This window comes from Rissa tridactyla, chromosome 18, assembly GCF_028500815.1.
Source record: "Rissa tridactyla isolate bRisTri1 chromosome 18, bRisTri1.patW.cur.20221130, whole genome shotgun sequence".
Classification (NCBI taxonomy): domain Eukaryota; kingdom Metazoa; phylum Chordata; class Aves; order Charadriiformes; family Laridae; genus Rissa; species Rissa tridactyla.
Window position 1 is genome coordinate 3,755,003 of NC_071483.1, and position 12,548 is coordinate 3,767,550.

The window sequence follows — 12,548 nt, forward strand, 5'->3', positions numbered from 1 at the left end:
AAAAACTCAAAAATGAAAACAGCTTAAATACTATCCCTTAAATCCCGTTAGTATTTCTGCCCGATTTTCAAGGGAAAACAACTCCGAGATGAAAGACACATGGAAAAGGAGCACGTTTCGCGCGCGGACAGGAGAACGCTCGCTCTCTTCACACATCGTGGTGGCGTCTGGCTGTGCTGAGAAGCGCAGCAAGCTGGGGGCAGCGGGGCAGCTGGATTGTTTTCAAGCGCAATGCTTAATTTGGGGGGGGGGAAAGGGCTGAAATTCAGATGCATGGGAATGAGCAGCCCGACCTCTCTCCTGGGTAACTCCGGTGGCAATTCCTCCCTCTTTCCTGGCGCCAAGCCGCGATGCAGATTCACGGGGAAGGCCCGAGGGGTCGGCTACGCCGATGGCAAATATGGGAAGAGCAAAGCCTCTGTGTGTGTGTGTGTGTGTGCGTGTGTGCGCGCGCACGCGTGCGGCCATGCAGGTGTGCATACGTGTGGGGAATTATGCTGGAGTCGGGTGATGGATCACCAGACTTGGCATAAACACAATGCAACAAGATAAGAAACCATTTGGATTAGCATGTAAAGTATAATACACCCTTTCTAGTTGACGCTTAACCGTCTACGCCTTCATGTCAAAGAAGCTACTGGATTCAAAGTATGTTGCTCTGATCTCCCGCGCTGAAACTGCTCGGTTTTTCCTAGATCTAATGGTGCACAGAGCAAAACCACCCGGATTTATGGTTCAGAAGCCGTCTGCTGATTTAACGGGTGCAAAAAGGCTTCCAGAGTCAAGAAACCCAACCAAACCTGGCCTGTCCCTGAAGCCGGGCTCCTTACCCGGGGGAGAGCTGGACTCCAGCCCTACAACACCATCCGGAGGGAAGTTAGCTCGGCCGGGATGGCCCTGCTCCCTGCCCGCCCGCGTCGGGAGCACGAAGGTTTGGGGTGCGACGCCAGGCTGGGGCACCCAGCCAGTTACCTTGTATTGGAGTTTGAGCCTGGGACCCAAAGTGGCTCGGGGTGCTGAGGGATCCGCGGGGGTTGGGTGTTGTTGGGGTGACTCTCATGGACTGGCGCAGCCGTTCCAGCTCCCCGTAGCGGTCGGTGAAGGGTTTGGCTTGGTCTTCTAGCTTTTGTCTGTGCCCTGGAACATGATAAGAGAGTCTGATATCTAATCAGTTACCCTTTGGCTAGAGCACCCTGGTTAAACACAAAGTCAGCGCAGTCGCTGTCTTCGTGGTTTGCTATTATTGGCATGGGGGTAACGCATGGCAGCCCCGGCAGAGATTGGCTCTCCAGGGGCTTTGCACAGCCCACACCCACGGGAAGACCTCGCGGTTCAGACAGACGAAGCCTGCTGAAGAAGGGACACAGCCTGGAGGTCCCAGATCATCCGACAAGTTAGCGGCGGATCAAGGAGCGGGATGCGTGCGCTGGGGTCAGGGTGCCCTGCGCCGTGCCCAAGCGACCAGCCTACACCAGCCCTCACTTGCTCCGAACAAGGAGGGGAGACACGTGCAAGGCAGGAGGAACCCCATCTCCTGGCAAGGTGGTGACTGGGGAACCAGCAAACAAAATGTTGAATTTTAAACATTTTCTATAGCGTTTGCTCAGTGCACAAAGAACAAACGCTCGTCTCGCTCCAGCCCCCTCCCCAGCTCTGCCCACCCAACGGGGCCAGAGCCAAGCAGGGCTGGAGGAGGCGCGGAAGCAGGGATGGGAGCCCTGGTACCACACCTTGGCCATCTCACTTCGCTTCTTTCTGTTCCTCTTTTCCTACCCGTAAAACGGGGAGACTATTCACCTACCTCCCCCAGGCAGGGCAGCAACTAATGAGCATTTGTAAAGCACTCCCAGCTCCTTAGGTAGCAGCTGCTGGAACAGGGCAATAATTATTAAATTTATGCTAATTGTCCTGAGGCAAGAGGCGCATGAAATACACTTGATACATAACTTTCGCATTTTACTATATTAATCATCGCCGAATGGCTTCACTCTCTCTGGGCCAGATTCCAGTCTCAGTTACACCCGCACAAAGCTGGAGGGACTCCAGAGGAGCCGGAGCTGCTTCAGTTTTTACATCAGTGCCGGGTTCAGACCTTGGACTCTCCTTGTTCTTTACCTGCCGCAGCCAGACGGCTGTGCAACACCCCCCAGCTCATTGCACCTGCCATGAAAGGACCTTCCCAAGGTGGCAAACGCCTTATCCCGGCATAATCGGGAGCAGAGCTCGGGGGCATTGGAGGTGTGCAGGCACGCCGGGGAGGTAGGAGAGGAGCTGGGAAGAAACCCTTCTGCAGCTCTTCTGAGAGCTGAGCCTTATCAGATCCAGCCCTCCAGCCCGACATCCACCGAGTCAAGCTCAGTTCTCGGTGGCTTTTAAGAAGAAAAGCGACGCTTTTGAAAAGCGCAAAACGCAGCCACCTCTTGCTCGCACCCCTCCTTCCCGCCCCCCCTCACATCTGCCGTAGCGTGAGCTCGGTGTCAATTTATAGCAAAGTAACAGAAAGTCCCCAGACTTCCCCCTCTTTAAATCTGATGTCTGATATCTTCTGATCTCGCGTTTGCTTGGCTCCTCGCGCTCAGGCTGCCCTTTCCTGGCTGCCCGTGGAGACGCCGGACGGCTCGGATGGGAGGAGAGAGCATCGACTCCGGAGGGGATTTCCCGCTCCCAGCTGAGCTCCCTGCCCCGGCATTGCTCCAGGGGCGTCCCAACAGCAAACCACCCCCAGCCACAGTTTTTGAGGGGCTGTGACCCTCCCCTGGGAGCTCCACATCCAGGTGAGCCCCACCATCCCCCCCAAACTCCATAACCCCCAGGCTCCCGGGTGTGTAAAACCCCAAACCGAACCACAACGTGCTGACACCAGCGAGCAGAGCTTGGTCAGGATGAACTCCCAGCAGAAAGCAAAACCCAGCGGTATTTTCAAAATAGATTTTCCCTGCTGTGTGAAGGGAACCTCAAATCAACACCCTAAACTATCTCTTCCAATCTCTGTGCATCCCGAGACCTCGGGCATCTCTGCGTTATCCGAGGGCCTTCGGAGACGCGCGCAGCATCTGTCACACGGTGTTTGCGCTTTCCCCAGGGGGGAACCCGTGTGCAGTGAGGTGTCGTGTTTTGGTCCACATTTTATTATTTCAGTATGCATTTGAGCCCAAAAGAAGAAAGATAGGTTTACGTTTTACCTTCGCCCAGTTTTCTCAGACAGAGCTTGGCGGAGAAGTCAAAAGGACTTCAAAGGCCAAGTTCCACAGAAATTTAAGGGAAATTAAATTCTCTGCCTCTATCTCAGCTGAAACCCTATCCTGCGGTAGTATCTGGCATGTGACGGAGAAAATCCCGAAAAATAAATCAAGTGATCTCTACGCTGATAGTGTTTTTAAAGATTGTTCAGCCGTACGACTTAACCCAGGGCTTCATGTGGCTGCATCATGCTGCAGTGTGGTTGCTCCGGTCCCCGTGCTGTCTGAATGCAAACGCAGCCCTGTGGGGGTTTTTAAGCCTCGAGTAAATAGCAGGGCTGTGCTCACACCCTCCAAAAGGGGCTGGTTTGTGGGGAGACCCAGCAATTACCAGCAAAAACCCCAAAACCCTGAAACTATCCTTGATAAAAAGAAAGTAGAAAACTTGATGCGAATACAAGTCAAGGCAGACGCAGGGGCTCATTTAGGAGCGACAACCCAGAGGGGAGCTGCGGTGGGGTCAGGACCCTTCCTGGCACTCCTAGACCCTCTCCGGTTCAGATCCCACTCCTTCTCCACTGGTGGGACCTGGCAGCGCTAAACCATAAGAAACAAGGCAGCGAACGAGTTAAAAAACCACCAGCGTGGACTGCCAACCCGCTTTGGTACAGGCTGTCTCCCCAGGACTTCCTGCCGCTTGTCACTTAGAGCTGGGGACGTCAGACTTTGTCACGCAAGAGAGAATCGCTATTAATGGGTTTCTTTCATCAGAACAACCTGAGCTTTTTAATTTCTGCAGTGGTTGGCTTCATTAAAAGCCCTTCCCCATCTACCCACAGCTGTCACGGAGAGGAAACCAATGCCGTCAAGTGAACAATAGCTCATACCTTAGAGAAGAGGAAGGTGGTTTCTAGATTAACCCAAGGACTGACTCAAAGCCTCCCGAAGCCAGTGGGCGGATTTTCAATCGACTTCGAACCGCTCCAGACCTCATCCCGAGAAATCTGTCGGAGAAGTCTTACTCACCCCGACCATGCGAATTTTTGGGGCATGAAACCTGCCGTTGGGCCGGAGCTTTTGCAGTGCGTTTCCAGCTGCGCTAGCACTGGCTTGCAGGTCAAGATTTACGGAAACAACAGTCCTCAGTGCTATAAAACGACGGCAGCTGCTGACCTTGGGCACTTCTTGTCAACAGTGCAAGGGTTTTAATGCTGGATTGGGTTTCCGAATCAGTTAACTCCGATATTGAGTATGACATGATGTAAACATTGACAGATCACCTACGATCCTGATGTAATAACAAGATCTGTATCAGCATATCAAACAAACGATCCCATTGAACACTTCCCAGCTGGAAGAGCCGATGTGAATTTGACACTTTAGGCCAGTAATAAGAAGCATACTGGAAGTTTTGGGTGTTTCCTTGGAATGCAGGCAGCGAAACAGTGTGCGCCGCACTGGAGCTCAGGCCCTCAAAGCTATGATTTAAAGACATGCTTTCCGCATTAAAACATTTCAAAGACCAAACAGATCCTGCTCTTCCTTCTACAAGTGTGCAACCTGACCTGGCTTCCGAAGCTGGCACCTGGATGGGGTTTCCAGGCAGTGGGGAGGCTGCCCATGGTGTTCACCAAAAGCAGCTTATTTCCCCAGATTACGGAGATGCAGAATTTAAAGTTGATCAAAGGTAGAAAGGGGCTCCAGGAACTTCATGACTTGAGTGATACCAAAATCTCAGTGCTGGCAGATTTGATTTGAAAAAACACCCTCTGGGGTGTCCTGATTAATCTGTGTTTAGATGTAGATGGGGTTACAGTCGGGAGAGACGAGGAACTACAGCCTGCTCTCTGCCCTCGCCAGGTTTGGATTTGGGTGTCACGTTCATCCCTGTCCCCGCCGTAGCTCCGTGCTACCAAAGGACGGGGGAGCAGATGGTGGGAAGTGGCTTGGCCCTCCCCAGACGTCTTGCTGCGAAACGCTGGCGGCAAGCTGGAGCGAAGGAAACGCGGAGCGTTTCAGCTCGGGGGGGGGATGTTCATTAACACACACATTTGCAGATCATTTCCTCAGCTCCGCCGAGGAGGAGACAAGAACCAGGAGATGGTAGCGTGAGCTGGGGCAGCAGCTGAAGCCGAGCCACCATCCACCTTCAAAGCAAGGCTCCATCATCCCACCGGCAAGCGCCCGCCATCCTCCACCCAAGGCTCTGCTCAAAGGCGAACACCTTAGCTGAGAAGGAGCTCACCAGGAGCCGCCTGTGCAACGATGCTGCACGCAACCCGGTGGCTTAGTCTCTACACGTCTGCGAGAACGGACCACAAGAAAGCAATCAGCAGTGGATAAAACTCCGTCTCAATGCGCAAAACACCTTTCAAATCCCTCCTGTAGCCCTCAAAATAGGTACTTCAGAGAGACACGCCAATCCTCTACAGAGGGTTGAATTTTTTCCCAGTCTGAGTCTCGGCTAGACTATCAAGTCCCAGCATGTGCTCCAGAAACAAGCCACATGTGAAATGCCTGTGTTATGGGAACAGCAGGCCTGTCCCTTACAGCAGATGTTGGGGTGGTTTCATCTTTGCACACCTATAATGCAAGATGTGAACATCCCTCAGGTTTTCCCTGGAAAACCCACCTCCGGCTCGAGACTCTCCATGGGAGATTCCCAGCCAAGAAGAATTTGGTGGAGCCCCACAGCCAGCGAAAGAGGGAGGGAGGACAACCTGGAGGGGAGGACAGCGTGGAGACGGGAATCGGGCTGCCCGGCAGCTGGAAGGGACTCAAACATGACATCTCCATGGAGGATGGTGGAGATGGACGCAGATGATGGAGATCTCCATCAAGCTCCGTTGAGCGGCAGCAGCTGGCAAGCGCCAACGCAACTTCAGCCCGGCTTCTAAAAGTTGAAGCCCAGAAGTTCACAGGAGGGAGCAGGAGGAAAATGTTAGAAGGAACCGTCTCTTCTGCTGCCGAACAAAGTCAAGCACAGATAACTCATTATTCACATGTTTGAAGTTGGCCTGCTTACGCCATTTGGAAAGAGAATCAGTCACGGCGAGGCTTTGCTTTGGTTTCCTCTGGCTTTCGTGAGACACTACCGCTACTGTCTTTCTCCAGCTTGGAGAGAAAGGGGAGTGTGTCGCAATGCGCCTCGGCTCGCATGTCCTGGCAGAGGATTTACACCGACTTGAACAACGAAAGGAAAATAATATTTAAGGGGGTGGGGGAGAGAATGAAAATAAAAATAAAATTAAAAAAAAATAAAAAAAAAGGGCTGCTAATTTATAAAGCTTTTTTAGCCGGTGGTGGTCTGAGATGAATTGGCTGCCTCTAAAAGGAGGAAAATAAATATCCCTCTTTTTGAAGGAAATAGGCTGGCTCCCGGCCAGCTGGCAGGAAGCAGAGAGATATGTTGCATTTACAGTAGGTTTTTTTACTGTCTGAAGCTCCAGCAGCGGGAGAGATTGTTCGTTCGAGGCAGCCTGGTATTGATTAGCTGCCTTTGCAAGCCCCTCATCTCCTCTCGCTTATGGGTCGGTCCCTTGACTTCGCCCCGGCCCCTCTCCCTGCCCACCCTGCGACGGGAGGCCTGGCAAGCGGGGGAAGCTTCTGATACACCCTCTTATTCCCCTGGGAGACCCCAAAACTAAGCCCTCCGGAAGGAAAACAAAGCAGGCCGTTAATTCCAACATTTAAACAGAAATCAAGGGGAGCACTCCCAATACGTCCTGGGCTGCGAGAGCCGTGGCCCGTGTTCACATCAAAAGGAACATCACACCCAAATTTCCACGCAACTTCAGCACAAATCCCTGAAGGACGCGGGCTCCCCATTCCCAGGGTTTCAGCGGGGAGACTCACGCTTTCTGGATTTGCAAAATACTTAGAGCACTTCCCGGCACAGGTAAAAGTGGGGGCATGCTCGGCAGCAGGCCGGGTAAAATTCATCAGGTTTTAGCATTCATCCCGCTCTGCCTCGCTGAAAACCCCGCAAGTTCTTTCCTGCACCTTTCCGTCCCCAAAGACCCCTGAAAACCTGACTCTGAGCCCGCAGAGGGAATTAGGTGGGTTTTAAAAGTTTCGATTTGCAGATCTGAAAATTTCACCCGGTGCGTCGCAAACGAGCAGATCGGTGCGCGTCTGCGGGAAACACAGCAGCTTTCATACCAGGGTGCAAAAACCACCAGCCCCGCTGACTTCTCTGCAGTTGCCCCCCTTTTCCAGGAAAAGGGCCAAATTCATTTAGGGGCCCGTGATCCAGTTCTCATGGCATCGGGCAAAACCCCGGATTCGAAGGTCTCAAAGCTGGGTGCTTGGGAGGGAGCAGCCAGATCTCAAGCACCTCCAGCTGGTATTGCCTCAGCCACGTCTGGGATCAGGTTTTCAGCTGTCGCTACGCAGATCAGTGGAGCGATGCCAATTTACAGGCAGTTAATGCCTGCTATCTAACAACCTGAAATGGGACCAGCGCGGCACCGGCAGAGCTGGTTTTTCCCAGTTAACAACCTGTTCCATTAGGGCAAGCGCATCAAATTCCTGTGGGTGACACTGGTTAAGGATACTCTGCCCGGGACGGGGAGGACCATCTGCTGGGTTCAGACCTGCGCGAGGAATGTGCCGGGGTTCAGCTAATGGATACGAGACGCATCTGGCGCCGCGGGGCCACGCAGCAGCCCGCTGGGTCCAGCGGCATTTCGCCAGCCGGTCCCGCGCCCTCAGTAACACCGCGCAACCCGCATCAGACCCAAACTTTCCCAAGGTTTCGAGGATGCTGAGCGCTGGGTTTCCCCTTTGCCCCAGGACAGAGCTGGAGCCGAGCCCTGACATTTGAATGTTAATATCCCCCGATCCCAGGATTGAGCTCCAAGCTCCATCTCCAGAGGCTGGCTGGTATGTCGGGTAATTACAGCTCCTGATGAGCTTTGCCAGCGCACACAACGCAACGGCTATAAGCGAGAGCCCCAGAGCAACGCTACCTGTGCGGCACCCTTAATCCTCTCTGCAACGCCGCTCCTCCAAAGCCAAAAAAGCGGAGCTGTGCACGGGGTAACCGCAGGACGGGGGTCTGTGCCCGGCTCCGCGGCTGCGGGCGGCACGGGGATGGGATGCGCTCGGCCGGGAAGCTTCGTGGCACAGGGCTCGGCTGCTCGGCCCCTTCCCGCTGCCATCGGCCTCGGTGCGAGGGCTCGGAGGCTGGGACGGGCACCAGGGATGCTCTTTGCTCGTTGGGTCCCTCTCCTTCCCTCCCCTCGCTCCCCCTCTCCCACCACACTGCGTAGATTCACTGGAAAGAGCAAGATAAAATAATGCAAAATCATGTCTGAGCACCTTCCGCTGCAGGATATGATTTATCTCTGGCTGATTGCAGAACAGGTGACTGGTCTCCGGCAGCGGAAGAGAAGGGTCTTAGGAACTAAATTTCATCTCACTCTGAGTCAAATCCTCTTCCTCCCTCCGCCACATCATTAAAGTGATTGGTTGCGCTGATAAGCCCTTTTGAGAGGGAGAAACGAGATGTGTCCTGCCCTGACATCTGATGTGATCTTGTGGTTTTGTTTGATAGTTCTGGTCCTTCAGCTGTTGTCTTCCCTGAAATGAAACTTGCCTTTTAGCATTGACTTTTTTTTTTCCCCTCCTCTTTTTTTTTTTTTTTTTCTCTCTTTTCCAATCCGTGACCCTTCGCACTGTCCTCCCGAGCCTGCAAATCCTGCCCGAGGGAAGCGGGGCCGCCTTGGATTAATACCCCAGTAACATGCAGTCCCATCAGCATGATAACTGCCCCCCAACGGCAGCCTCCCCGTACGTGCAACACTCCCACATCACCCGCGGGTTCTTAAATCCACTTTACAAATGGGGAAACTGAGGCACGGGGCAAAACATGCCCCCTTGCGAAGGAGCGAAGCTCACCAAGATCCTTGCCGCAATGCTCCCAAATTCTCCTTTTTAGTGCCGCCATATCCCGACACCTGCATCCCAGCCCAGGACCTGGATTCCTGGGCCACGCAGGAATTCCTTTCGCTATTTATCTGTACAGCACCCGGCACAACTCGCCCCCGGCATCAAAATGCCGCCAACGTCCGCTTCTGGAAGAAGCCTTCGATGAAACTTAATTCCCCAAACATCCCCCATCCCCCAGAGGACCCTTTTGCTCCAGTTTAATCTCTTCCAAAGACACTATCAATGCCCGCTTCTCCGATTCGGATTTAACGTCGAAGCCGGAGCGGGTATGCCTCTTCCACCCCAGCTGAGAATCATGCCCTGGGGTTTTCCCCGAAGCTTTCAAAAGCAGGAGGTGTTGCAACCAGTTTCAACAAAGATTTCTTTGTACAACGCGAGCAAAAATCATTTCCCCGCTCTGACTCCCACTACTGCGCCGCTTAGAAAATATTGGTCATTTTTAAGCAAAACGATTTTGAAGTTATTATGCGCCAGGTGATTATAAAAGGAGAAGTGGAACCTACTATACGTGGTGAATAAAATAATGAGAGGGGTGAATTTACTGGAGCACGTATCATTTTGATTGCTCTATTAATACTCTTTTAGGGGCCGGGATTACAGCCCGGGTGACGCAAACCCATCGCTTTATGCGCTGTCGGGCCGCCTTTGTCCCCGCTCCGCTCTCCCTGGGGAATACCCTGCAAGACCCGGGCACCGGGTGTCCCCCGGGGCGTCCCCGTGCCCTGCCGAGGAGGGGACAAGGTGACCCCTCATGGGGCTGGGGGGTCTCGCACAGCCCGACCCATGGAAAAGCAGTGCCGGGCTGGTTTCCTCCCCGAGGGATTTTTATCCACCCTCCGCAGTGCTGAGCCCCGACTCCCCCTCGCCTCGTCTTTGCAGGATCGGGCCCCGAAGGGGTTAAGTGGATAGAGGTGAATAGAAATTAGAGGAGGAGGTAGTTTAACATAATTGCTTGCGATGCATGTATCAACAGCGGTCCCGAACTGCCTCTGCAAGAAAACAATGCCCTGGACGGTCTCGGCAGATACCAAAGGGTGCAAATTTCCCCGCTGGGATCAAAACACATTTAGCGATGGGAATACAAACAGAGAAACCCTCCTTTCGCAGCAAGTACCGATTTGCAAGGGCTCCTGCATGAACTCGGGAGCCCCGAGCATCGCGCCGGCATCTCCTCATCCCTCCCCACCCCGGGGCCGGCGGCTGCCCCATCGCCCGCGGGACGACTCCGTGCTCCCAGAGCTGCGGCTTCAGCCTCGTCCTTTGCCTTCCCCCGGCCGCTCGCTGCAAAGGCCGCGGTGAACGGGGCGTTCGGGAGGTTGTTGAGGGATCTGGTGGACAGAGGGTGAGAGCGGGTGGTGGGTCGTGCCCCGCTGGAGCTGCCCGGAGGGGCGTGCAGAGGCGGCAGCGATGCCGTGCCGTCCTCCCAGCCCCTCGCCCCGGCCGGTGTTTGCTTTTCATTTGTCTCCATCCAAAGAACAAATGGGACAGGGAAGGGTGGGATGGAGCTGGACGGTTGGGGTGGCCGGGGCTCTTGGGTTCAACTCATGCCGGGTCCATGCAAGTGCCCCATCCCAGGCACCAACAACCCTGATGGCAGCCAGAGGGACAGCAGAGAAAAAGCCGATAAAACTAAAATATTAAAATACCTTGCATTCCCCCTGAGGATTTTCCAAACCTGCCTTGTTTCAGGACACCCCCAAAAATCCTACACCCCATCCCAAGCCCTTTCCCTCCTCCAGGTAGGACCCTCCGTGGGGCTGGGTCGAAGCGTGGAGAAGCGGAGACCCACGAGCTCTGCACAGGCTCCGTCCGGCAAAACCGGAGGCTGGAGCACGGCTGGGATTAGCCTGATGTCCCCAGGCCGTGTCATCCGCCTGTGCCCAAGGGCCACCGCGAGGAAGCACCATGGCAGGTCCCTCACCAGCGATGCCGGAGCTCCCAGGTGGCCGCACGGAGCCCGAGGGATTTCCCTAAACATCCGTCTCAAACGGCTGCAGCGTGTCCAGAGGAGAGCGTTAATAGGGAAGCAAGAAAGTGTCACTCAGGATTTCCTCCTCTTCCTCCCCAGGGAAGGGGACGGGTCTCGAAAAGTGGGAAATCAGCGTATTTTAAGCACCGCATTTTAAATTAGAACAAATTATAGCAATTTTACATTGACAAATGGCTGTCCAGGAAGCGGTGAGGTCATTTATTTATTTAAATGATCCTGTTGGTTTGATTTACTTAGTTTTCTTTTTTTTTTCCCCTTCTTTCCTTGTTTTTCCCCTCTTTTTTTATTTTTTCTTTCCCTAATTCCCGGACAAACCGGGAAACGTCTGTATATTTATATCTAGGCTAAGGACAAGCAGGGGAATAAAACAAAAGACCCAAATAATACCCAAAACTATCACCCCACGGGAGCACTTCAGCACTGAGCCTGCTTTTAATTACAGAAACATCTCAAGTTCAAGTTTTAGGCATCCCCACGAGGAAGCCTTTTTGCCAAGATAAAGATCTGGAATCGTACAATACTGGCACGGCGCAGCCCCCGTCCTGGGTCTCCCTTCGAGCTTCTGAGAAGCGCAAGACCCTCTAATAATTTATTATCTCTTCGCCAAGCGCTTGCCAAAGCCGTAGCAAATCTCCCGGGGTGGCAGCGCCCGGGGCACGCTGCAGACCGCGGGGTCCCAAAATTGCCCGTAGGAATATGGCAATAGGGAATTATTTTGCTCTTACTCCTCTTTGGCTCCCGTCCCATCCCCTCTTCCTCATCCTCGCCTATTTTAGGCTGTCCCTCACTGACCTGCGCCCGTATCTGCCACCCTGTAGATCCCGATTTCCCCAGGTGCCAGGAACGGGAGAGCTACAGATTTTATTTCCCCATCCGTGACATCCCGAAGGGCCACGACGCATCTCCCCGAGCCTCTCCGCAGCGCGCCCGAGCCCCGCACGGCTCCTCCCGCTCCCCGTCCCCTCTCCAACTTGCTTCCAATCAGAACAAAACCACGAGAAAAACTTTTTTCCCCCTGACCTGTGGATTTAGACAATTCCCGCCCCCCCCCCCCCCCCAGCACAGGTCCATGCGACAAAGCATCCCGAGACTGGCCCGTCGGGCTGGGGGGCACACGGCAGCGCTGCCGTGGGGTTCCCGGGATCACCTCCATTCCCAGGTGGGGGTCACACGGCGGCGCTGCCGTGGGATTCCCAGGATCACCCCCATTCCCAGCTGGGGGGCACACAGCAGCGCTGCCGTGGCGTTCCCGGGATCACCTCCATTCCCAGGTGGGGGTCACACGGCAGCGCTGCCGTGGGATTCCTGGGATCAGCCCTGCTCCCCAGGAGCAGCTCTGCCTTTCCCAAAGGTGCTGGCAATTCCCCTTCCATGAAGCTCAGTGTCCGGCGGGGCTGGGATGCGGTGGGTGAATTCATGGATCAGCC

At 54.2% G+C, this 12,548-nt stretch overlaps 1 protein-coding gene across 1 annotated transcript in view; it reads right to left on the reverse strand.

Moving 5' to 3' along the window:
• The window catches only part of RUNX3 (RUNX family transcription factor 3), a 40,158-nt gene that overhangs the window by 14,736 nt on the left and 12,874 nt on the right, over window positions 1–12,548 (reverse strand). Inside the window, exon 4 of the mRNA XM_054223972.1 lies at window positions 973–1,137. Within this exon, the coding sequence (XP_054079947.1) occupies window positions 973–1,137 (165 nt within the window). The remainder of the gene's footprint in view (window positions 1–972; window positions 1,138–12,548) is intronic.